The 26,113-nt window shown below is 44.7% G+C and overlaps 1 protein-coding gene across 2 annotated transcripts in view; it reads right to left on the reverse strand.

Moving 5' to 3' along the window:
• The window catches only part of Scfd2 (sec1 family domain containing 2), a 386,233-nt gene that overhangs the window by 4,927 nt on the left and 355,193 nt on the right, over positions 1-26,113 (reverse strand). Inside the window, exons 7-8 of one of the 2 annotated variants that reach the window (XM_048784468.1) lie at positions 21,808-21,942; positions 5,459-5,578 (exon numbers count right to left, since the gene is read on the reverse strand). In XM_048784468.1, the coding sequence (XP_048640425.1) occupies positions 5,459-5,578; positions 21,808-21,942 (255 nt within the window). The remainder of the gene's footprint in view (positions 1-5,458; positions 5,579-21,807; positions 21,943-26,113) is intronic. The other variant, XM_015482103.2, reaches the window with a different exon arrangement.

The raw sequence follows: 26,113 nt of genomic DNA on the forward strand, positions 1-26,113 counted from the left end.
TTCCCCACTCCAGCAGCCTCCGGGCCCCATGCTGGTGGCGTTCTGCTCTAAGATGCCCTGCTCTCAGCACCAGGAACAGCCCAGCCCCCAGAGACACCCAGCCTACTCTCTTGCTCAACCCTCCTCATCTGATATAATTTGTAGGTGCCAGCATCTTGCTGTTCTATTTCTGCTGAATGTGGAGGAAGCAGGAAAGTCTAGGATTTGGATGCTCATCACCCTCTGATTTCTAACACTGGGAATCAAAAGAAGCAGGGAATAATTTTGTTTTCTTCCTTTCTCTTTCTTGAGAGATTTTTTTTCCCCCATCAAAAGTAACCCACATAAGCACAGGCACCACTATGCATATTCATTGACTTGAAGAACTATTTTTTGAGCACATATCATATTGGAGGCATCATCTAATTCTTGTGTGTGCATACACACCCACGTACACACTCACATACCTGTCTTAATTGTAAAAGGGTTTGATCTTACACCAATGGGACAATAGATTTTCTTTTTTTGGAAAATTCCTCGTAAGCCATTTGACCTGCTTTCACCTTGTCCCAATCTCGGTGTGCTGTGCTTCAGGCTCCCCAGGAGCCTGGAAGTGTGAGATTCAGGTCATCTTCTGTCCCTTCTGATTTTTTGTAGGTAGAGTTGGTGTTTTTAAATTTACTCACCTCCCTCCCTGGGGCTTCTCATCGATTTAAAAATAACCTGGAAGCAGGTTTTAGAGCAGGATTTAGTTCTCCTTGAACCCCAGAAGTTGTGTGCAAAATTGTGTATTTGCATTTTTTGTCTTCCCCTAGTATTGAGGATTGAACTTAGGGGCATTTGAGTACTGAGCCACATCTCCAGCCCTTTTTTTTATTATTATTATTGTTTTACTTTGAGACAGGGTCTCACTAAGTTGCCTGGGCTGTCTTCATATTGGTGATCCTTTTGCCTCAGAGACCTGAGTAGCTGGGATTCTAGGGGTGAATCACTATATCTAAACTTGTGAACTTGTATGCCTGACCATACTTTAAAAAATATATGATTATCATGTCCTCACTAAATATTCATCTCTGAATTGCAGAACTGCATGAAAGTAGGGTGGGTGACGAGCACAAGCCACCTCTGAAGAATAGCAGGAGCGGGGTCTGCCTGCCCGCCTAGCCCTCCTCTCTCTTCCTCAGCTGGCTCCTCCCTGTTATTTTCTTCTCACAATCACAGGCTTCTGGACTTGCTGCCACCACCCGGCTGCAGATCTCAGGAGACCAGAGCTGTCTGGCCACAAATCCCACACCAGGCAGCCAGTGAGTGAGGGCACAGGGGCTGGTGCTTGGCTGGGGAGAACTCCCACCTGGTTCTTGTGGCTGTCTGGGGTGTGTTGGGGAGTTGCTCTCCTCGATGAAGTCAAGGGAAGAGGGCTTTTTTTGTGGCCAGGAAAAAAGGACTTTTCCCAACTTGCCTCCTTCTCTTACCAGCATGTGTCCTGTGACCATAGACAGTGAGAGCAAAGCAAGCATCCCGTGTGAGTCCCACAGTCCTGGGGCCTAGAGGAGGGAACGTGTTTCTGGTTCCCCATGTTTCATGCTATTCTTGTCACTCTTTGTGAGAGAAAGTTTGTTCCTGCAGGTGCCTTAAAAGACTCCTATAGGCTTCCTTTGAATAGCTGATCCCTTATGTGCTTTCGCATCTCAGATCCAAAATGCTCTCCTCCCAGAGGAACCTGTGCCATCTGAAGGAAGCTTCTCCTCTGGTTTTCCCACCACAGCCCCCACCTGTATCCTCTGCATGTTCACCATGAGCTGCAGATCCTGCCTCTTATCAGTCACTCCCAGTTTTGAGAAAGCAGAAACGTATCTAGCTTGACTACTGCTCACCCTCTGCACAAATAGTGCTTGGCACAGAGTAGATGCTCAATAAATGTATTGTTGAGCAATCAGTTAATTCAATTTAGTAGAAATGATCTTAAGTGTCTCTACTTAGGTCTAAAAAGCACCCACAAATATATAGGATAGGGAAGATATAGATTAGTAGCAATAGATACAGAGATTAAGTGATTTTAGTTGTTCATATTCTCAATATGAATCAATAGGTTGGCATGATCTGTGTGGTCCAGAAAATCTACTTCTCTCTTATGCTACAACAATATAATAAATTTCTAATATTTAGTATCTGACATTCAATGAACATGGATGAATATCCACTAAGTGGCAGACCTTCTTCGAGGTACTGGGAAACGATAGTTAAGAAAGGCAAAGTCCTGAGGCTGGAAGGGAAGAGGTGCATAATAGAAAAGAAGCCCCAAAGGGAGGAGGATGAGACCCTGTGGGGTCTTGTGAGCCATGGCCAGGATGGGAGGAGGTGGCCTAATGTCCTCTGCACTGATCAGTCCACACAAGGGGATGGTTTTTTTCAGTTCCAATTGTGTGTGTGTGTGTGTGTGTGTGTGTGTGTGTGTGAGAGAGAGAGAGAGAGAGAGAGAGAGAGAGACAAAATGAGGCTGATGACAACAGCCAGGATCACCAGGGACCTCAGGTCTGTGTCACTGGGTGCAAGTGAGGTGGCTATAGGAACTGAAGAGGAGCCCTGGGCGAGGAGAGGCACCAGCTTGGTAGGTCTGCAGGACTGCCGGGAAGACGGAAGAGCCTCATTTGCTTTGAAGTTCTGTGTGGCCCCAGAGCTGAGTGAGTGAGGGCTCTCAGGAGGCTGACTGGGGCTGCGTCTAGCAGAGGTGGCCTCTCCTCAGGCCAGCCGTGCATGGTGTGTGGATCCTGCAGAACGCCCCCTTCAGTTAGGTTACACATATTCTTGACAGAAGTCTGAGTCCCCACAGATAATTGAGCTGGTGCACATGTCATTGTGTAGATGGCTCAGCCACCAGGCCTGATTCCCAAGGTGCCTCTAAAAGCAGGAAACTGAACTCTTAGCTTAGCCGCCAGCCATGGCAGCTGTGAGTCTGTCAGGTGTAGGAGAGGAAAATGCCAACACGCGTGATCCCCCTGCTTTACCGAACTTGGAGAGGACACTGTGATAAATGACCCACTTCCCTTAATGCCTTGGGAATCTTCCCAGGGCCTGTTAGCTCTTTGGGGAGCTTTGGGCACAAAGGACAAGTGGCAAACCATTGAGGCTGCTCCTTACGCCCAAAATTCTCTAAGAAGCTCTCTGGGCAGAAGACTGGGCACAGGATCAGATTGTGGCAAAGCCCTTGGAGGTTGGGGCTGTGTTGTCAAACTCAGGTCACAGGGCTTTGAAGACGCCTGCATTTATCCTTTTACAGCGAGGACTGCCATGTCTGCAGGCTGTTACAATGCATCCTTGTTTTGAAGAGCTAAGAATTGGGTTTACCGAGTTAGGGACAGTGAGAAGGGTACTTTCTAATTTTTTTTAATGTGTTTTTCAAAAAAGGCAACTGCTTATTAAATAGATCTTTAACATTGCTGACAGAGAAGGTCCTAAATGCAGCAGAATTTACCAATTTATCAGAAGTTTCACCAGCTATGACCGTAATAGGGTATAGTAATGACAGCAGGAATGGTCACAGGTAATGCCTGGTAACTCCTCTATTCAAGTACCTGTTGTAGCTCCCAAGTACCCAGTTCCGAGCTTCTCTAGTTGATTTTCTGGACACCAATAGAGACCAGGCTTGCTTGACTTCACCAGGTGGCCCAGTCACTTAACACAGACTAGTCAAAGGCAGAGGCAGGACTAGAACCCAGGCCTATCAAATCAAAACTGCTTCGTCAAACCAGTTCTCATGGAGTCAATAAATACACCAAACTACTGAGTTCCTGCTACATGCTCAGGCCTAGAGAGCCCCAGTTTGTCCTCAGGGAATTCCTGAGGTTGAGGACACCAGGCCAGCAAAGAGAAAGCAGGTATGAGCAGGGCTTCACTGCACAGTATGGATTTGGGATGCCAGGAGAGACGCAGGAAGGGCCTGGCTCAACAGCAGGACATCACAGAAGGGAAAACAGGGGCTCCCATCGCTGGCTGTGTGGACCCTGATGGCAGTGGGTTGATGCAGCACACAAAGATGACAGTAGGTCTCGGGCAGCCATCCCTGGGCTGGAATCCCACGGCCCCATCCAGCTGGTTTCTGTGCAGCTTGGTGGACAGTCCCCAGCACCAGCTGGCATCCTGCCTGAAGCACTGCACCTCTGTTTGGTGTTCTGCAAGCTACAAAGCACCGCCCAGCTGTGTGTAGAGGTGGCTCGAGGCTATGACCTCCAAATGTCAGGAAGATAACACCCTGGAACCAAGTCCCAATCAGGGGTGGGAGTCAAGGGGAGATATCCAGGTGATGCTGAGGCATGTCATACACCATCCCTCAGGGCCCCCAGCAGGACTGGACCTCAGTTGTACACAGTATAACCAGCCCAGTGGTGCACCTTGTTCTGGATTTCGTCCTCTCACTGATCTCTGTTTCTCATCCCTCACTGTTGTTTCTTGGGATCATCTCCTAAGTAAACCAGCAGCTCTCGTGGCCCTGTCCCAGGGAAAGACACAGGGTGAGGGTTTAAATCTTACCAAGGTACTGACTCTGGGTCCCCAGTCAGATTGGAGCCTACAGAGGCTGAGGCACTCCTTTTCTGGAAGGCTCTTTACTGGTCCATGAGCCTCAAACCCTCCTCCAAAGCAGGGTGGTGACTACTCGGAAAGGGTGGATAATCACCGTAGCCACCAGTGCTGCCAGCCACCAGTCAGGCACCATGTCAGAGGCACATTCTCAAACCGGATCTGATTTACAGCCAACCCACCCAGTTTCCTAAGTGAGAAAACAGGACCTTTCTCCCACAGAGTCCTAGGATAGTCAAAGGCAGAGGCAGGACTAGAATCCAGGCCTATAGAACCAAAAGTTCTGTGTTCTGAACCTAGGTCTGCAGGGCAGGCTTCCTGTTTGGGAAATGGGATGGGACCTCACAGGAGAAAGCTACACACTAGTTATTGTCTCGGCGATATCTGTCCCCTAATGGGCACAGTTGGGAGGAGGTCTCTGAGTTGTCCCTCAACTATAGAGAGCCTAGAAAGCAGGGTAAACTCTTGAGTGACTAAGCACAGGTTGAATAATCAATGCACTAAGGAGTGATGATAGCGACACCTTGGCCTTGGAACCCAGACATAGGAAAGGACGGGGTGAGGAGAGCTCTCCTCCCTCTGCTCACTTCACCCACCCACCGTCACCCACCTGAGAGCAATTTACTTTGCAAGCAACACAGATTCAATTTAGGGTTAATTTGCTTGATGTGGGAATTAACCTGTCATAATGGACTCTATCTGTGGGGAACGAAGGCCATTCAGAGGGTGCTAGGTTGGATCTGGACAGGAGGCTGGCGGATTCTGGGGCAGGCAGGAGACTGTGCTGGGGGCAGCAGCAGGTGGGAGAGAGAGAAATCCAGGACAGAGAGGGACACCGGGACACCTGCTGGCCCCTCCCGCTCCTGCCTCTGGACTCTTGTTCTCATCACCCATGACTTCGTACCTGGGCTCCTGGCTTCAGGGAAGCCACAAGGTCTTTGACCATTTTGGCTTCAGAGACTGTGATGCCACCCACCACGAAGAGGATCAGGAGCGGGTGGTCGCTGGGATGAGGCCGGCTCACCTGCAAAACAGAAGACCACCAGCGTCAGAGGTGGGCCCAGGGCCGCCACCTCATCATGCACTGGGACTTTGAGAGACTGTGATTTATCAGCCATCAGGTGTGTCAGTGCTTAGTGACTGAATTGACCAGGAAAATAACATGGTCCCTTATTACACACATTTAAAGACTTTACCAAAAGAAAGGTCTCAGGAGCTGGTGGCTACCAGACAAAAGTGAAGGCGGAGGACAGCACGTTATATTCCTCAGAATTGTTCAGGTCCCAGCGCAAACTTGCTTCCCTTTGTTGTTGCAGTGGTTAGTTCCTTCAGAGCAGGTCCCACAGCCTGTGGCCACCATATTCTCTTATTTGTTTCCTGTTGGCTGTCTCCTGTACTAGAACAGAAACCCACCAGGGTAGGCACCTTATCTACCTGCTCTCTGCAACTCCCAGGATACCAGAACAGGTGCTCTGCAAATGTGGGTGGAACTAATGAGCAGTCAGAACTCGCAGCAGGCGGGGGCAGGGGAGGTGTACAAAGATGGAGACTGGGCCACCCTGGGGAGAGCAGACTCTAGCACAGACCTCGACTTCTTCAAACAGTCTTAGTGGAGAACCCCCACTGCCTGGAACCTACAGCAGATCCTGTAGAGAATTCTTCATGATTACAAATGATTTCACCAATGAGACCAAGTATTATTTTATCCCTAAAATCAAAATGACTCTTTATAACCACTCAGGAAATGCAAAATAACCCGTGAACAGACTTAGCAAAATGACACCAGCCGGACAATAGGGTTTCTAAGAATTATGTTTTGAGTTATTTTTGGAGGCCGGAGTTGAATTGGTAAGGAGTGGGTAGGAGGGAGGGTGGAGCCAGGGTCTGGAGATAAGTGGTCGCCAGCTGCGGGAAGCAGCTCAGGGCCTGGCCAGGATGGAGCACACCTGGGGGCACGACAGAGGGGCTCGTGTGTTCACTCACTCTGCTCACAGATGCACAAGCCTCTGCAGGCCTTGGAGTGTCCCAGGAGCAGCAGGGTGGGCAGTGGGGCACCAGGAAGTCTTTCTCTCCCTGTCCCAGCTCCTTTCTCAGCTGGGTTCTGCTGTCCCTTGCCTAAAGATACCCATTTCTCAGTCTCTTATTTTAAAAACTCTTAAAGGGATAACACATTAAATATTGCAAGTTTTATAACTTATTGAATTCTGCAGAGAAACTCACAGTAGGAAGGAAGAAAGAAAGGAAGTTGAAAAAAGGAAGGGAGGGAGGGAGGAAAGAAAGGGTGGAAGAAATTCTAAAGGTCTTCAAAATTAGTAATGGTGAATATTGGAAAAAGTTACAAAGCCCTTTCACCTTTAGAATAAGATTGTCGCCAGGCATGGTGACACACGCTGTAATCCCAGAAGCTCGGGAGGCTGGGGCAGGAGGTTCAAAGCCAACCTCAGCAAGAGCAAGACACTAAGCAACTCAGTGGGTCCCTGTCTCTATGTACAATACAAAAAAGGGCTGGGGATGTGGATCAGTGGTCAAGTGCCCCTGAGTTCAGTCCCCAGTACGCCCCTCACCCCAAAAGAGAAAAAGATTGTCAACTCCTCACCCACCTCTAGCATCCTGCTCTGTCTCTCTCCTTCCCTTTGACCTCTTTTCCATTTGTTGACTTCTTTCTTCCAACCCACCATCCATAACACCCACTGAGACCCTGCTATTGTCACACTATCCCCAGGAATCGTTCACACTGAAGTCACTAATGGCCATTATATTGTAGGAGTCAAAGGATACTTCTTTGACTTTATTTAACAGGACATTTCTGTGGCATTTGTCACAATTAATGACACCCTTTTTGGTTACCATGATGATACTCTCTTGGTCTTTCCTCTTTCTTCCTTTCCTTCCCCTCCCTCCTTTTTCTTTCTTTCTTTCTCTCTCTCCCCCTCCCTCCCTCCTCCTATCTTCCCTTCTGTTTCTCTTTCTTTCTTCTCTTTTTTGTTGGAGAGGGCACCCAGGCCCTCATGCACACTAGGCAATTGCTCTACCACTGAGCAACACCCCCAGCCCCGGTTTCTGTTTCTTCTCAGATAAATGGCCCTGCTTAGGGCTCCATGCTTGGTCTCTTACTCTTCTCCCTCAACACACCATCCCAAGGGACGTCATCTTCTCATCTGCCTTTGACAATTTTTTAAGTACTTCCCAAGTTTGTCTTCAGCTCAAACATCTCTACGATCCTTGGACATTGCCACCTGGATGCCTCCATGGATTCTAAACTCAACTGGCTTCAAATTTGATGTGCAACCTTCCTTTGATTCTACCCTTCGCTTGAAACTCGAACCACATGCCATCTTCACAGTCACTTGAGCCAGACGTAGGAGAGCCACCTCAGACTTTGCTGCCTCTTTTGTCTCTCAGGTTGAGTCCTGCCCTTTCTGCCCCTCACAGTCATCAGTATCTTCTGGACTCCCACATCCCCAACTTCTTCACTAGGTTACTGCTACAGCTTTCTGCTTCATCTCTCAGTCCCTGGTCTGGATATTCTGCATCCATTCCCTTCATTTCTACCTAGTAATCTTTATTTTCTTTTTTTTGTGGTGCTGGGGATTGAACCAAGGGCCTTGTGCATGTGAGGCAGGCACTCTAGTAACTGAGCTACATCCCCAGCCTATAGTAATCTTTCTAATATACCAATATTTAGAATTGATTATAGTGAGCACAATGCTACTTGTGTGCATTTTCTTTTTTTAATTCTGAAAATATCTTTAGAAGGCAAGTGCAACTATTAATGTATTTACAGATGAAAAGATTGAAGTAATGAAATTATAGAGCTAGGGGCTAAAGTCCTACCTACTGCTCAGCTCTGTTATATGTGCAGATTCTCTGCATAGAGGTTCATGGCCACGAAGATGAAGTTCAAACTCCTCTATATACTTCAGTATATATACTTCAGTATATAAGGCTCATATTGCATAGCTTTGGGTTAAGTCTTCATTTCCTCTCCACATTTTTTTTTTCTGGAGTCATTCACAATGACTTGTGCATGCCTCAATGCTTGGTTATTTGCATTTTTTGGGAAATTCTGTTGAATATGTGACATTTTATTGAATATAGGCCCCAGAAAGTGCATTCATCACAAGTGTACAATTTCATTTATTTTCACAAAGTAAATAAACCTGCATGCCCAACACCCAGATCAAGAAGTAAAAACTTGTACTTCAAGCCCCCTCCTGTCACCTCTTCTAGGATAACCACCACCCTGACTTCTACTGCTCTACATGGTACTTTGCTTCTTTTGCTTAACTATAAGCCTGGGAGGTTCTCTTCTCTTCTCTTCTCTTCTCTTCTCTTCTCTTCTCTCTTAAAAGCACGCCCTCCTCTGAGAAGTTCTCCCCAGATATCTTTCAACCTCTGCACATGATTCCAGCCTGATAGCCCCCTCTGTCTTTGCCTTGGAAAACCAAACTGCTACCCTGATATACCATCTCCTCCAGACTCTGAGTTCCTGACAGGAAGGGACTGCATACATTTGCCTTGAAATTATGGGGCTGAGCATAGTACCTAGTACACAGGAAATGGTCAGAAATTGTTACATAAATAAAACAGAGGAATGAACAAGTGAATGGGTTGCACAGGTTAATGGAGATGCCCTTCTTATCTTAGAGAGCTTCTAGAAAGTGCTTTGCTCATGGTTTGTCTGGCTGAATAACTGACCCTGGGATTTCTCCCAGCCCCACAAACAACTGTCGTTTCTCAATCCTAGAACAGAAACACAATTGACTCCAGAGCTTCAGCATGGTACAATATGTTCCCTGTGACATATGCTTTCCATAAGAGAGTCTGGAATCTGTAGTACATGGCAAGAATCTTGGAAAGATGTATTGAAAGATGAAAAGGGGAAAAAGAAACGAACAGCAACAACAAAGAGCAATTCCCTGGAGGAGTGGAGGGAATGCTGGTTTTGTACAAATAAATGGGTCTAATTAATGCATGTTGCTGTTTGCTGTTTGGGTTTTAGTTTAGATTTATGTTTTGATACCAGACTTTCCCTTCAGACCATGTCAGGTCAGCAGGCTGTTGGGAACTGGAGCCTCTTCCACCCAAATAACGCAATCTTTATTAGCAGCCATACATGGCTGGGTCCCATTTGTAAGTTAATTCATGGTGAGACACTTTGAAGATGAAAGATTTGAGCATCATTTCTGCCATCACACATGCACAGATTAATAAAGCAAGTCAGTGTCTCTGCTCTTTCATTTTCAAAACCTTTGCCAGCTGTGACTTTAAGACAGCAGTTCTGGTCACAGAAGATGGTTTCCCTCCATATTGCGTTGCTGCCTTTCCAGCAGAGGCTGTGGGTCCTTTTTGCAGGTGTGGACCCTAAGGGAGCCCTTTGATGTCTAAGTGGCTTCCAGGATGGGGTTGTCAAAAGGCTTTCTGTTGCTTCTGGTTTCTGGGTGCTTTCTAAGAGCCCTGGGAATCCTGTGGTCACTTCCCTCACATGGTGTTCCTTTACTCAATTTCTCTCCCTCTGTGGCTCACTTGTCCCTAGAACAAGGAAGGTCAGGTCCCCGATTCTCCATCAGTGGGCAGTGCCTTGTAGAGGCAGAAACCGGAGCATGGGCCTTAAAGAGTACTAAACTCTGGAAAGACCCAGGCTGACTTTGAAGATGGCCCAACAAGGGCTTTTCTTCCACGGGAGTTGGTAACATTGCCACCACTGTCACCAGATATTTAATGCCTAATGCTGTGCTTCTTATTTAGTTTTTTTGTCCATTCAACAAATATTTATTGAGGGTCAGATGCTGCTTGAAGCATCTGGGATTCAGCAATGCACCAAACAGAGAAGAATTGGGGTGTTAGTTAGTTTTAGTGGTAGAACTTAGTTTTAGTGGTAGAGTGGAGGGTGGGGTAAAAATAAATAAGTAAGCTGGTAAGTGCAGAAGGTGGTAAGTGCTATGGAGGAAAACTGGGGAGAGGGGAGCCATTACTCTAGGCAATACTTAGAATCTATGAAGTAGGAAGAAGCCCCATTTTATAGAGACACTGAAGCTTAAAGGGTAAGATAATTCAAAGTCACCAAACTAATATGCTGTAGGATTGAGACTAAAATTCAAGACTATCTCCCTGAAGAGATATAAATGTCCTCCTTTGCAATCCACACACTGCCATTGATAAACCAATTCTTCAAACTGAAAGTTCTTTAGAAACATCATTCAATTACCAGATTCCTGTGGACTTGCCCATTCAGTCACATTGCAAAAGGCTGCCATGCCACTATGCCACTCTGCTGTTGAGCTTGACCTCCCTGCTGCATTTGCTGCAGTAGATGGCTTCCTCCTTCCTGAAACTTCTCCCACGCTCCCTCCTCCCTGAGCCCTCCTAAGATGCTGTTCTCTTGCTCCACTTGCTCCATTACATATTGTGCTCCCATCTGGTCTGGTCTCCTATATTAGTCAGGTTTTTCTTGTCATTGTGATCAACATACCTGATAAGAACAACTTAGAAGTGGAAAAGTTTATTTGGTTCACAGTTTCAGAGGTTCAGTTCATGTTCAGCCAACTTCATTGTTCTGGGTCCAAGGAGCATTGTGACAGAAAGGCATAGTGAAGGAAAGCTGTTGAACTCACGGTAGCCAGAAATCAAAGGAGGGTGGGGTGCACTGAGAACATACCCCCAGTGACCTATTTCCTCCAACTATGCCCCATCTGCCTACAGTTTCTACCTAATAATCTATTCAAATCACAAATCCATCAAATGGAAATAATCATCTAATTAGGTCACAGCTGCCATAATCTAATCATTTAACCTCCTGCATTAGCACAGGAGCTTTTGGGGGACACCTCATATCCGAATCATAATACCTCCAGTTCCTGCTCTTTTCCCCACATCCTCCCTAGGCACCCCTCCCCCACTCACAGTTCAATGCCTCACACATTCCAAGGGCTCCAGCTTGCTACTGTTGGACCAGGTTCTGCCAAGCCTAAGGGCTGTCTCCCAAGCCCCTAAGCTGTTCACGCCAAAATAGAAGTTACCTTCTCCATTTCCTGCTTCCCAATAAGAGATAATGTCAACCACATCCATCTAGTCACTCCAGACCAAGCAAATGGCCCTAGACAACTTCCTCTCACTGCCACATTCAATCAATGCCTCCTCATTCCCTGAACCCTGAGCTTAGATTCTCACCTTCTCCCTTTCCCTCCCTGCCTGATGCCAGGTGGGCCCTTGTTTTCCCTTCTCTTAATGCCACTGGGACTATCTTCATGAAATGTAAACTTGTGTATTCTTAAAAAAACTTTCAATGCCACTTCATTGTTTTGGGTCACACTCCAAACCTCCAGCCCTTGTTAATCTAGCTTCTGCTTACCTCTGTCTTAATATTCTTCTACTGCCTGCATGCCACCTTAGCTCCTCACTTGGAAACTAAAGCAATTCCCCCCATACCACAACAGTTCATTACTTTGTTCCTGATTCCTATTAGTCTGACAAAATTCAGTGTCGCTGGGAAACTTCCTCTGATCCTGGTTGAGTTACTCCTCTGTGCTCTCATATCACCTTTCCTGCACCACTCCTCTGTCTTGCAATCCTCAGTTTTCTTGGGAATCTCCCCAACAAGCTATAAGAAACATGACCTAGCTGTGCTGTGGTGTCTAATTCACCCTGATCTAGTTCATCTTATGTCTGCCTTCCATACAGCAGAAGATCTCAAGAATTATTCACTTCCAGACAAAGCAAAGCAGCAAGTTCTTGTTTTTTTTTTTGCTTAACGGGTTGTACCAAATGTCCATTTCACTAGAACTTATGGAACACATTTAGCTAGTGTTAGACATCAATCAAACCCCACCTCATAAAAAGGAACTCCAGAACTTGTACTCATTTAATCAACAACTTGAATGCTGAGATGGTTTCCTCTTGTCAGAAACGCTGTTAAGTATGATAGACCTAAGCCAACAGTTTCTCTCTGACTCTTGTTTCTCTTGTGTGACTAAGAAGGAGCTGGACTAGATGATATCCAAGGTATATCTACCTCTCAAGTTCAAGGATCTAACATCAAAATTCACTTGAAGCTCAGTATTTCACTCTTCATTCCAAAATGGGTATTCATTCCAAAATTGGGTATTTCACTGCTGACACCTGCGGTAGATTCCTCTGTAGGTCTCTCTCCAGTCCACAAGCCAGTAGTCCCCCATGCACATGTTTGGAGCCATGTAGTTACAATGTGATCCTGCTGCCCAGCTACAGTTGATTGGTCATGGAATGGAGTCCAGAACTAGGCTAGGCCAACTACAGACCTTTTCCTCTGAATCAAAATTTGAACTAAGACAGATGAGGCTCCAAGCTAGGCTCTCAAAAAGAACCAAGCCATGGACTGGCTACTCAGCCATTCATTCAGCTAGAACTATTGAGCACCTAACAGAGGCTGGGCACTAGCCAGCTCCATACCTCCCTCATGGCTTTCCAGTTCTTAGTCCTAGTCCTTCCTGAGGTCCACTGCATTGCTGTGCTTGAATTCTCTGGGACACCCCTTGGTCCTCATAATTGCCCTTTCTTGGATTAAGTTGTCACAATGTGTTGACATATTAATTGCAAATGAAAAAGTTTCAAATGTTATCTTCTCACTGTGCCCAGTTTTTCAGGGCCTGCTGAGCAGTCGTTCATTTCTCCTTGTGGGTCTTTTTCTGTCACCACCTTGGGCGATGGGGCTTTTGTATCAACTCAAAGACAAAGCTCAGAGGTAAGCCTTGGTAGCTTTCATGAGCTTTTTCACAAATCTCTTATTTTTTCCAATTAAACATGGCCACATAACAACAAAGAACACTACTTAAAAAGCACACAGGATAGGAGGTGAAAGGGCCTCATGCAATTTCGTTAGATAAAACCCACCCTCCTCCTCATGCCGATTCCAGCAGAGAACACATCTTGACAAATCATGTCCTCTAGTCAAAACAAGCCGAGGTCCAAACACATGGAGTAGATATAAAATACATTGTTTTCAGGAGACTGAACTCCAACCCACAAATTCCAGAAATGCACTTTAAAATTGCTGCTTATTAGACATGCCAGTTTTAAATTAAATTAATGTGGGGGTGAGGAATGTTTTGATTTATTTATTAGATTGCTATCAAGCTTTCCTCTAAGGAGCTCAAGGTGCTCTGTGCAGAAGAACTACAGAGAGGGAGCTGGGCTGTTTCAGGAATGTCAGGGTTGGCCCTTCACAGTTCTTCTGAGTCCCACAGGAACCCAGTGGGCTTCCTGGCTGCCCTTGGAAGCTGGCAGTCAAATGGGTGAGCCACAAGTGCATCAGGCCAAATTGGAACAGTTTCTTAGAGGTACAGAAGAGTGACCTGGTGGACGTGCTAGCTCTTCTACCCAGCTGGTCTGGTTTACCTTACAGGATTCCATAGAAATTGAGGAAAGTTCTGCACCTCCATTTCTTCGCAGGAAGTTGATTTTGTACTTTTTTTCCCCCCTCCTTTTCCTTTAGATTATATTAAAAAACATCCTGGATAAATAGCAAGTTAGCCTTCATCATGAAAGCCTTTCTGGGCTCACTTATTTTGAGGCCAGGTCGGTAGTATGTATGATTTTCATGTCTTCAAGATTGGAGGGAAAACTCCTAGCTTCAGCCCAACACTGCCCTTACCCAGCCGGAGAGTCAAGCATGTATTTAGCGGAGTGCAGACTGCATTTCTCAAGAGTGATCCTGACAATGTTTTCTGTTCCTCATGCTCTTGGTCCTTTCTCAGTCTCTTCTTAAACCTGGGTGTGCATTGGTGTCTGTCTCTCTACTATGGAAGTGATGCTGCGTGACTTTGAAGACTGCATCGTAAAACACAATACAGCTTCCACCTGGCTGTTCCTCTTTGGATGCTTGCCCCTAAAACACAGCTGCCGCGTGTGAGAAAGTTCATTCAAGAGGTCTATGTGGAGAGGGACTGGGGCCCCAGCCCATGTGCATGGTCAAGCTACCAGGAGCTGCTCAGCATAACTTAGTGTCCATGAGAATGAGCCACTCTCCCTGGGGGGTGCACCCTGAGCTCTGCCCAGACTGCAGAGTCATGAACATAATGGGGGGTTCGTATTATTAGTCAATGTTTTGGGATAACTTCTTAAGAGACAACAAATAATCAGAACAAGTGGGATGAAAGACTTCTCTTGACACTCTGATTTACACAAGAAGGCTTTGCAAAGAGAGGTTCAATGAATCGTAATATGATATAAATGAAGTTCTGTCACTAGTGAGGGTGGAATCCAGCTACCTTGACTTCCCTGCTCATGTGGAATTTGTTTGATGCAGAGAATCTTAGACACCCAGGCATTTTCATAAAATGCTGCCTATAAAAATGTATATAAATAGACTGGTTTTGGGAGCCACTTCCAAGTGCCTGGAATGGAGGTCTTCATTTGCCTAGCGAGCTGAGGCTGGCCCAAGAGCAGCAGCAAATCTGGTGGACAGCTCCTGCCCTCTCCCAGCGCACAGCAACTATGCTACTGAAGCCTTCTGGGAAGTCAGGGTCCTAAGCCATCTTGGGCTGGGCCTCTGTGTTCTGCATGGCCAGGGTCTACCGCTGTGGGCCTCTAGGCCTTGAACCCTCCTGTGTGGTACCTGTACAGTATTTCGTTGGCTCATCACAATTTGCCATAGGAGGAATAGTGTCCCCCAAGACTGAGGAGCTTGACAAGCTGGACCATAGTGAAGAAAGAAATGAGTCTGGAAAACCACATCACAGCCTTATGAGGGTGACTTCTGACAGACGCAATAAAGGAGGGCACTAAATCACATGTCTTTCTGTCAAGAGAAAATTGCTAGTAAAATCTGCAATGTCTGTGTCTTCTTTGGGGATGGGGTGTCAATTCTATTCTATTCTAGGCATTGAACTCAGGAGTGCTTTGCCATGGAGATACATCCCTGTTCTTTTTAATTTTTTTTTTTGTTTGTTTTATTTTGAGACAGGGCATGCTAAGTTGCCCAAGCTGGCCTCAAACTTGTGAACTTTCTGCCTCATTCTCCCAAGTCACTGGGATCATAGGCATGCACTTACTGTGCCCAGCTCTTCTCTTTTATTGAATCACTTATGCACCCAACAGTTTGGCTGTGTATGCCAAATGCCTGAGTACCAGCTGTGTTCAGGGATACAAAGATGCTCTAGGTGGCTGCTTTCTCAAGAGTCACAATTCTAGAAAAGATCAGCAAACGCTTACATAGCACTTACTACAGGCTGTGTACTGTTCTGAGTTCTGTGTATGTAGTCACTCATTTAATTCTCATAACTGCCCTATAAAGTTGGTGCTATTACCATCCCCATTTTATAATTAGGAAAGTCAAGAAAAAAGAGGCTAAATGATGTGCCCAAGGTCACATAGTTGGTGGGGCCCAAGTTCTAAGGCATGGGTGTGACTTCAGATGTGTCACATGACTCTATTGTAAACAGAAGGCAGAAGGAAGTTAGTACAGAATGTATGAGATTGGTGGGAAAGGAATGTGCAAAACAGATAGCCATCTATTATTTACAGAAACTAAAAAAAAAAGGAGGCTAATAGAAAAGAGATTTCTCAATTTTTCAGATCTCCCCTGGTATCACTCATCTTCTATCTGACCACTCTTAGGATCTTTCTCTCTCAATTCACTTAATTTCCCTAGCAAATAAGCCCTTTTGCTTTTGTCCTTTTCTCCAAGGAGACAAAGAAGTTGGAAGAAACAGGTTTCTATGCTGTTTGTGTGGAAAGGGGATGAGACTATCATTTGTTTTTGACAGAGGTGGAGGTGGCCTTGCCTCTGCTGTGCACGTGGTGGGAGTGTGATGAGCTCTGCTTTGGGGATTATGTAATGATGACCCAGTGGTCAGCTTCACCTTGCCTAGTAGCCACTAGAAAGGAGGACAGGGACTCCACTGAGGGTCACTGGAGTTGATTGATAAGGCTGCTACCTTCTATACATAGCTTGTGAAATAACCGAAATGAAGCTTGGATTCAGAGCTATATAGTACGCCCCACTTAACTGATCTTTTGCTTTCCAGTTCCACTTACCTATGGTCAATTGCAGTCTGAAAATATAAAATGGAAAATTTCAGAAGCAAACAATTTGGAAATTTAAAACTGCATGCTGTTTTGAGCAGTGTGATGAAATCTTATACTGTCCTGCTCTGTTCTGCCTGCACACATTGTTCCTTTGTTCAGAGTATCTATACTGCAGATGCTACCCACACATTAGTCACTTAGCAGCCATACTGGTTATCAGACCAACTGTGGCAATACCACACTGTTTGTGTTCAGAACCCTTATTTTACATAATTATAGCCCAAAGCAGAAGAATAATGATGCTGGCAATTCCAATATGCCAAAGAGAAGCTTAGAAGTGCTTCCCTCAACTGAAAAAGTGAAAGTTCTTGACTTAATAAGGAAAGAAAAAAATAATTGTATGCTGACTTTGCTAAGACAAATGGTAAGAGCCAATCTACCCATGAAATTGTGAAGAAAAAGAAATCAGTTCTAGTTTTATTGTCACACTACAAACTGCAAAAGGTATGTCTACAGTGCATGATATGTGTTTAGTTAAGATGGCAAAGGCATTAAATTCATGTATGTGTGTATAGAAAAAAAACAGTCCACCAAGGGTTTGGCACTATCTGTGGTTTTGGGCATCCACAGTAGTCTTGGAATATATCCCCCATGAACTGATAGAGTTGGAAAAAGGAATCAGTGAGTTAAAACTGCTGCTTTCTGAGAGAACACTATAATAGGTCCACTCTTAACCTCCCTCCCATCTTTGGTGAGCACCAGTTACGGTTTAGGTATGAGGTGTCCTCCAAAAGCTCACATGTGAGACAATGCAAGACTGTTCAAAGGCAAAATGATTAGATTCTGAGAGATGTCACCTAATGGGGCATTAATCCTCTGATAGGGATGAGCTGGGATGTAACTGTCAAATGCCTCCACCATGATTTTGTGTCTCACTTTCAGTTCAAATTTAGGGGGTTGGCCACTTATGGACTGAGACCTCTGAAACTATGTTTCCTTCTCTGAAATTGTTCTGGTTGGGTCTTCAGGTCACAGTGGTGAGAAAGCTGACTAAAACACAAGGCTTATCCAGATGCCAAGTACTGAGAATACAGAAGAGAATCTGACCTAGATCGCCTTCCGCTCTCACAGCCATAGCTGTTAGAAACACAGTTAAATCACACATGGGTGTGTGTGTGTGTGTGTGTGTGTGTGTGTGTGTGTGTGTATATATCAGCTCCTAGGGCGTGCTGTTTTACCTCACTAAATGCAATGAATTCTGATCTAGTGTATTCTACTCGTGTCTTTAAAATAAAATGTTGATTACAACCCATTGAAACAATGTCTCTTTCCCCTAATGTGCAATGGACCGAGTTGTGCTAATCTGAAGAAAAACATTAATCTGCAGAAAGAAAGTTAACAAGTGTGATTACAGCATACTGTGTAAGGGTAGCCACAGGAGTGTGTACAAGGCATAGAGCTCTGAGGAGGACAGGAGCCTGGACAACTCTTTCCTGTGCTCTGTTACTGGCCATGAGGGCAGACACAGTGCACCCCGTGGGAATCACTGAGGTCCTATTTCCAAGCACATCTCTCACTGGTTTCTCAATCTTCCCTTGTCTTCTGCACAGTCTACAGATACTGCCTCTGGGTGACCTCAAGCAAACATGGTTCATGAGACCATCTCTAAGTACAGAGAAAGAGTAGGACTGGGCCAGCAACTTGGCTCCCTTCCAGCTGATGCTGCACTTCTAGAATCTCCCATTTGTACATAGTGCCCCAGGCAGGGGAAGGGCTCCACATGGATGGTTTTGTTTCATCAGCTCTGCCTATTTATTTCCTCCTGGCTCAGCACTGGGGAGTCTTGAGTGAGAAGTGAGGAGCAGAGGCACAGAATAGGGCAGCAAGTGGCAAGAAAGGCATGAGTGATATGTAGGCTGATGATCCAGAAAGAAGAGGCCATGTGCAGAGGCAGTTCAATAGCAATGCACACATTTATCCTCCTGGGGTGCACCACCCAAGAGCCTGCGGCCAAGTCCCAGAGGAAAAGACAGGGTGCCAGCAGAACTGGCTGTCTGAGGGACCAACTCAGGCATAGACTTTATTCACAGCTACACAGATATTGGAAAGGGAAAGCATTTGTGCTTGTGAGTAATTCTGAAGAAAACCAGAATTAATAACATACGAATATTTAACTTCCAAAAAAATGCCTGGCAGTATCTCAGAGCCAAGACATGTGGCCAGGAGCCTGGGGTTTGGATAAATCCTGGTGTCACCACTATGTTGCCCTCTGGAGAGCACCTGAGGACAGAGGAAAGTGAGACACAATCCAGCCTTCTGGAGCTTACTTCCACTGCTCAGCTTTTCTGACTCAGTTTCCTCACTGGGGAGACAGGGATAATGACAGGACCTACCCCTTAGGGTGGTCACGAGGCTTAATACAAGAAAGGATGGAAACACACTGATCACAGGTTATTTCTCAAAGGAGACTGGTAAACCACCATAACCAGGTGAGACTGTGTCTTCCACACCCCTCTCTCCAAGGGCCTTAGAGTGGAATGGAATCTCTTCTTGATGGGTTCACCTCCATCTCAAAGAAGTGTCTTTGGGAAATTAGGGGTTCCTCAAAACCCCTATTGGCTGCAAGTTTATCACAATTATGTCCAAATCCTGAACACATAGGCCACACATAGCTTTCTTTGCCGAGCTCTATGAAATGTCAGGAAAATCCCACCATAGAGACTCAATCAGAAATACAACAAAATGATTCTTCTTTGGGGGTACTGGGGTAGCAAGGGCTTTCCTACCAGCCTAGGGAGAGTCTCTCTAGCCCAGATGGACAGATGAGATGCCCTGCCCAGAGTTGAGGACCGAGCAGTGGATACTGACAGCTATTGGTAGAACAGGGTGGTCTTCCTCCTCCTGCTTTTTTTTTTTTTAATCATTTATGCGGATAGAACTCAGGGCCTCACACATGCTAGGCAAGAACTCTTCCACTGAGCTACAACCCAAGTCCTTTCTATTTTATTTTGAGATGAGGTCTGACTAAGTTTCTGTGGTTGGTCTCAAAAATGTGATCCTGGGCTGGGGATACAGCTCAGTTGGTAGAGTTCTTGACTTGCATGCACAAGGCCCTGGGTTCAACCCAACACCAACACACACACAAACAAAAAAGTGATCCTCCTGCCTCAGTCTCCTGAGTAGCTGAGATTACAGGTGTGTGCCACTGTGCCCAGCTCTGATTCCTTTTTCTTAATTCACTTTGTGGAAACCTACCTCTGATACCATCTTCCAGCTGCCAGAGTGTTTCTTCATGAGCCCTCACAATGGGGTTTGGAATGGGGAACTTGGGAAAGAGGGAAGTGCAGTTTCCCAGTGCTGGCCCAGGATGGTTCTAAGATTCCTCCTAGGCCAAGTGCATTTAGCATAGTGGAGCTTCTGATCTCAGGAAGATGCAGAGTTTAAAGGGTAGCATTAAAATGTGACATCTCCTAGATGTTCCATGTCATGGAACAGTGGTGGGAAATGCCTGTGCGTGGTCCTCCCACAGTACAACTGTGCAGCCTGTCATGCTCCATGGTCACCTCTGAAAGGCACAGGGTCCATTAGCAGGTAAAGCCTAGATGCTGAATGACACAGGTAAGTTGTTTTTTGACCCAGCTTTTTACAAACCTATGTGATCGTGGAACCCTTTTTGCTAATAAACTGTTCTTCCTGTCCAAGGGACATCATTGGACAAGGAATAGAGTCAAGGTCCCCTCTCACCCAAAACTCACCTCTTAGAGTGCAGCAAACTGCCATTTGCACCCTTGGTCAGACCCCTTCCTTCAGGGCCCAACTTTACACAGAGGAGAAGCCTGTCTGGGAAAGGACAGAGAGGCCACTGTGCCATTCTCAGTCCTTACTGACCTGGACCTGAAACTCCACACTTGTTATTTAGTGTCTCTTCAGGAGTGAATGTGAGAATGAGAGAGGTCAAGTGGAGAAGGTTGGAAACTATGCTCAACCTGGAAGTGTTTGAACAAATTAGCAACCACAAAGGGCTAGTTAGGAAGAGGAGCTGCTCAGCGATTCTGGACTTACTGACACTCAATGCAGAAGCCCACAGGTGCTTTTAAGAAGTGGATCTGGGGGCTGGGGTTGTAGCTCAGTAGTAGAGCGCTCACCTAGCATGTGTGAGGCACTGTGTCTGCATCGCAGCACCGCATATGAATAAATAAAATAAAGGTCTGTCAACAACTTAAAAAATAATAATAATAAAAGAAGCCGATCTGCATTGCTTCATTAAAGAAAGAGAAGAAAAGAAAGAGGAGGAGGGGGACCTGTAGGAGTTGGAAAATGCAGCAGCCAGGCATTGCAACAGAAGTTGCTGGTAATTGGGACCAGCAGAACTGAGCCCTGTGTGTCTGCTCCAGCCATTTACTGCTTGGTTGAGAGTCTGATTGTCTGGCGTCTGTCCTCGGGCTTTGGAATAAGCTGTTTTTCTGGAATATGCATTTATTGAATTCTGAAAGGCCAGATCTTCTATTGAGATTAATTCACGATTTCAAAGACTTTTTGAAACTGGCAAAACATTCTGTTATTTCCAAAAGTTATGACCACTGAAATCCTGGCATAGCCTGGGAGGTCAGCCTGTAATCTTGTTTAGATTCTTTTAAATTTAGAAACTTTATAGTAGGTTAAAAATAGAAGCCACTTGTGTACTTTTCCTCCTTTCATCCCTGCTTCAAGGGCTGTTCAATCATTCTGACCCACCCCAGATATGAGCCAGAGAAGTTCTAGCACTTGTCACTTAGAAGCCTCCTGGACCTAAACCCAAGTCATTCATTTCCAAATGGATTTTAGGTTGATGTTAGTCACAGGACTGTGCAGAATTGCTTGTTAACCTATAACATAAGTTCTAGAGTTAAGAGCAAAGGATTATCACTAGGCCTGGTGAATAGTATATGGATTCATGGTTAAGTGAAATGAGGGTCACAAGGAGAGAAGTTTCCAGTGCTGTTCCCCATGTGGGAGTGGGTTGGTGTATGCCACCTTAGGCTGCACTAGGGGGTGGGAAATGACAGTGCTCAGGTCAGAAGAAGCTGTATGAGGCTGCAAGGTCAGGCTACTCATAACCAAAAGGTAAACAAAGACTGTCCTGATTTTAGAAGAGCTAAAATACAGACAGTTATCTGTGTGGCTCTGGCCAGGGATATCAGAGCACCACATTTTCATGCCCAGCCAAGGGAATGTCATTCTCCTCAGGATTACCTCTTCAAGGCTGCTTACCTTCATGAACATGCTAAATCCAGTTTTAAGGAGATCAGTGAGGCCTGAAGACATATGCTCAATATCAACAGGATCTGGCTTCTCAGGATTAAATATTTCTTCCACAACCTGCTTCAACAATGGCTTATAGATTGCCTGGAAAGACAAAATATTGTGCTGTAAGTGAAAGCACTTGTTGGTTGTGTCTGGAGAAAGGACATCTTATCTGCATAAAGGAAAATAAAGCAAGTTTATTTTGATACTGAGCAATGGCTGTGCTTTGTGTGTGTATGTCTCTGGTTGTGTGTGTGTGTGTGTGTGTGTAAAGAAAATGAAACAATATGGAGTTTCTTTGATACTCTCATCCTAATTCTTTAACACTATGTTCTGCCTCTTACATCCCTTTCTATAAGCAAATCTCTTTTACCAGAGTTATAATTATAGTTTGACTAATTGTTCAATTTTTTTTTAAGTACAGGAATTGAACCTAGAGGTGCTTAACCACTGAGCCACATTCCAGCCTTTTTTATTTTTTATTTTGAGACATGGTCTCGCTAAGTTGCTTAGGGTCTCACTAAGTGGCTGAGGCTAGCCTCGAACTTGTAATCATGTTGCCTCAGACTGGCTTCCATCTAGATTTAAAGTGACAATTTTATGTGTGAAGTATGCTGGAAAGCAAAGTCCGGGCCTTTGATGGTCTCCATTTTTTTTCCTAAATATTTTTAGAATTACATTCCCCTCTGCTAGGAACTTGAATGTTTACTGATGATGTGTCATCAACATCCAAGTTTGAACCAGTCCCCCTTCATCTAAAGAGCACAACTCCAAGCTCTGGCCAGAAAAAGCAGCTCAAGATGACAAAACAAATCTGACCGAGGTCAGGGCAGAAAGCAGGCCACAGAGCACTACAGGAATTTCAGCAGAATTAGGGTAATGTTAGTTTACAACAAATCCTAGAGTTTAATAAACGACGCTTTCCTCTTCTCTGACTTGAATAACCCGTCCATCTTTAGGTTGCACTGGGAGGCCGCTGTCTCATTGACTGCTGTGCTTTCCGAGCAGCTCTTTCCTAAGATTTTCCCCATCTCTCTCTTTTTTCATTTTCATTTTTTATTTATTTGTTGATTTCGTGGGTGGTGCAGAGCTGGGGATGGAATCCAGGGTCTCAGGCATACCAGGCAAGCACTCTACCATTGAGCTACACAGAACTGATTGATTGACTGATTTTCTTTGCCATACTGTACCCCACCCCTTTTTAAGTTCTCACTGGAAGTTCTTCTGCGTCTTTGCTTCCCCTTAGCTGGGCCACCTTCCTCCCAATGTTGTTGTTGCTCCTGTTGATCAGCTCACATCTGGCATAGTATCTGGCAAATGCAGATACAGGGCAAAGGCAGAAGAAAAGTCTCCCCTCCATGCACTCTCTGATCCACAAAGAGCTGTGGTCTAATGGTCTAACAGAGCACTGTGGGGTGCAGCGGACTTGAACTCTGTTTCTCTCTTTGCATTGGCCAAATATGTGGCTGCCTGTAGCCGTGGTCACAGGTATTTAGTACACTGACCTCATCCCTGTCTTCACCTTGCTTTTTTAACAGACATATTAAATTTATTTTTCCTTTATTCCAATTCTCTGGAAATATCTTAGAAATAAAGCAATACCGAGCTAATTAACATTAAAAATGTCCATTTATCCGGAATATAGCTGGTCTATTCCTCAGGGATATGATGTAGGGAGAACCAGTATCCGCTCAGTTGAAGATACCACCTTCTACCTTTTGATATTTATTAGTCAAGCAGACCATTGTGTGCCCAAAGATTTCATGATTAAATAAATGATCATGAAGGGCATGCACTGAAAAAGGAACATTGATAGGATAGCAATCTATATAAAGCTATCAATCACCCTTGCTAATAATAAGAGAAATTTGAATTAACGCTATACCAAGATTTTTTTTTCAACTTAGGCAAGTATCCAAAAGTTAGAAAATACACACTTTTGATGAGGCCCAGGGGTCACAGGCACTCTCTGATGTGGCTGTTTGGAATGTGAATTGTTGCAACCAACATGAAGAACAATTTGTCAATACCCATCAAAACGACGATGCATCTGATGTAGCAATTCCACTTTTTAGAAGTTTATTCCTTGGATATGTTCATGGATGCAAATGAGATCCAAAAAAGGCTGTTTATTGTTTGAAATAGCAAAACCAGAGAAACCACCCCAGTCCTCATCACTAGGAGCTGTTGAATGAGTGAGGTGGATCTACAGGGAGGAAATTCACGCAAGTGAACGGGGGGTGGGGGGTGGGGGGTGGTGGGAGGCTTCTGCGTTGATGTGGCAGAAAATGGGTGCAGAATCATGCGTGATGGAAAAGGGCAAGATGAGCCACAGGGTATGGTGGGCTGCCATTTGTGTAAAGAGTGGGAGGAAGAACACGACAGTTTCTATTTGCTAAATACACAAAAATAAACTGCTGTGATTTAGGCAAACTACAATCAGCAGAGATCAAGGGAACCAGACAAAGGGAGGAGGGAAGACTTTCCATTGTATCATTTTTATTTTTTTAAGTACATTTTAAGATACCACTATAAATAATAATAAAAAACTACCTCCTATTTGTTATAAATTAATAAATTATTTATGCTCGGGAAAGAGATTAGGGTAAAGCACACTGACATGTTAATCAGGGCTATTTTATTTCTGTGCTCAGGAAGTAGGAGGTATTTATTTCTTATTTTTCCAAATTAAAAGGTCTACTTCTGGATTCATAAAACAATCCAACAAATAGCATGCTAAATGTTAACACCCACAGAGCGGCCTCTGGTTCTGCAAATACTCTTCCTGGAGTAAGTTGTCTTTGGAGCACTTCTATCATCTTAATCCTTCAGGATATTTATTCTCCTTAACTTCAATTTTAATCTCTTTAAACCTTCTCCAAGAAGAAAGAATCATCAGACATTAAGTTCTTCTTTCTTAGCAATAGATTCCAATTTTCAGTCAGCTGACTAAAAGACTATCTCCTCCAGCCTTCTTTGCAGTGCAGTGTGGCTGTGTCCCTAAATTCTGCGCAATGAGATGTAAGTAGGAGAATCATAAGGGACTTTCAGAAGTCTTCTTTTTAAAATGGAAATACATGCTTTTCTCTTCATTCTCTGTTCTGCTGCCTGGAATGTGGAAGTGATACCTGGAGCTCCAGCAGCCATCTTGGAAGACAGGGCTATTCCTTAGAGATGAAGCAGAGAACTGGGGAAACCTTGGGCAGGGATGATCTGTAGCGCGTCCATAATCGAACACAGATAGGCTAAATAAGGACCTATTCTACATGACAAAACTTTGTGGGTTTGGGCTACTGTTTTTCAGATTCCTGCCACTGAACTGAATGAATTTCTGATACGAAGCATAAAGGGAATATAGAGTCATAAGAGGCCATTCTTTACTTCTAGGAGCTTACAGTTACTTGTTTTATTAGCGTATATAAAATTTGTTCTTAAACAGCAACTTGACGTGAAAACAGAGAAATACACATAGGCTTCATATTTTAGAAAAAAGATATATACTTCCCAATGAACACACCCACAAAAAGGTTGCTGCTTTTCATTGATTCTGAGGGCTGGGGCTGAGGCTCAGTGGCAGAGTGCTCACCTAGCATGGGTGAGGGAGGCACTGGGTTCAATCCTCAGCACCGCATAAAAATAAATAAAGGTACTGTGTCCATCTACAACTAAAACATTTTTAAAAAAAAGAAAGAAAAGAAAAAGAAAAGCAATTCTGACCTAAGCTCAGACCATGGACAAAGGTGGCTCTGTAAACCAAGCTAAAACACTACTCTGTTCTCCTCTGTGCTAGACACAGTATGTTCAGGGTGACAGGATTGTTCTCAGAGTTCCAGAGACCCCAAGGTAGACTGGAATAACAGGCAAGAGGAGGCAGGGGGATTAGGGAAAGCAGGGATTCTGGGACCTTTCTCTCTGCATCTGCCTCTTTCCCTCACTCTTGCTCCACTCTGGGCTGGACTTTGGGGAACAAAGCACCCCTGAGCACATCATATGGGGTGAGCAGAGATTTAGAAGTGCTGCTCCTTTAACACTTTTATTCTTGAGATTTTTGTGGAGAATGTTGGAAGTCTTTTTTATGTTATTTTTTAAGATAGTAGGTGAACAGTTATTTAGAATGAGAAAATAAATAAAATTTAAAATACAAAAAAAGTAATAGATAAAAAAACACATCACATAATCCAAAAAAATAAATGTTTTTATTAACTGCTTGACATACCCCTAGAATACTCGTTTCTTATGCTTTTAGCTGCATTCTCTCTGGTTATTTATTTAT

Source organism: Marmota marmota, unplaced genomic scaffold, assembly GCF_001458135.2.
Source record: "Marmota marmota marmota unplaced genomic scaffold, marMar, whole genome shotgun sequence".
Lineage (NCBI taxonomy): Eukaryota > Metazoa > Chordata > Mammalia > Rodentia > Sciuridae > Marmota > Marmota marmota.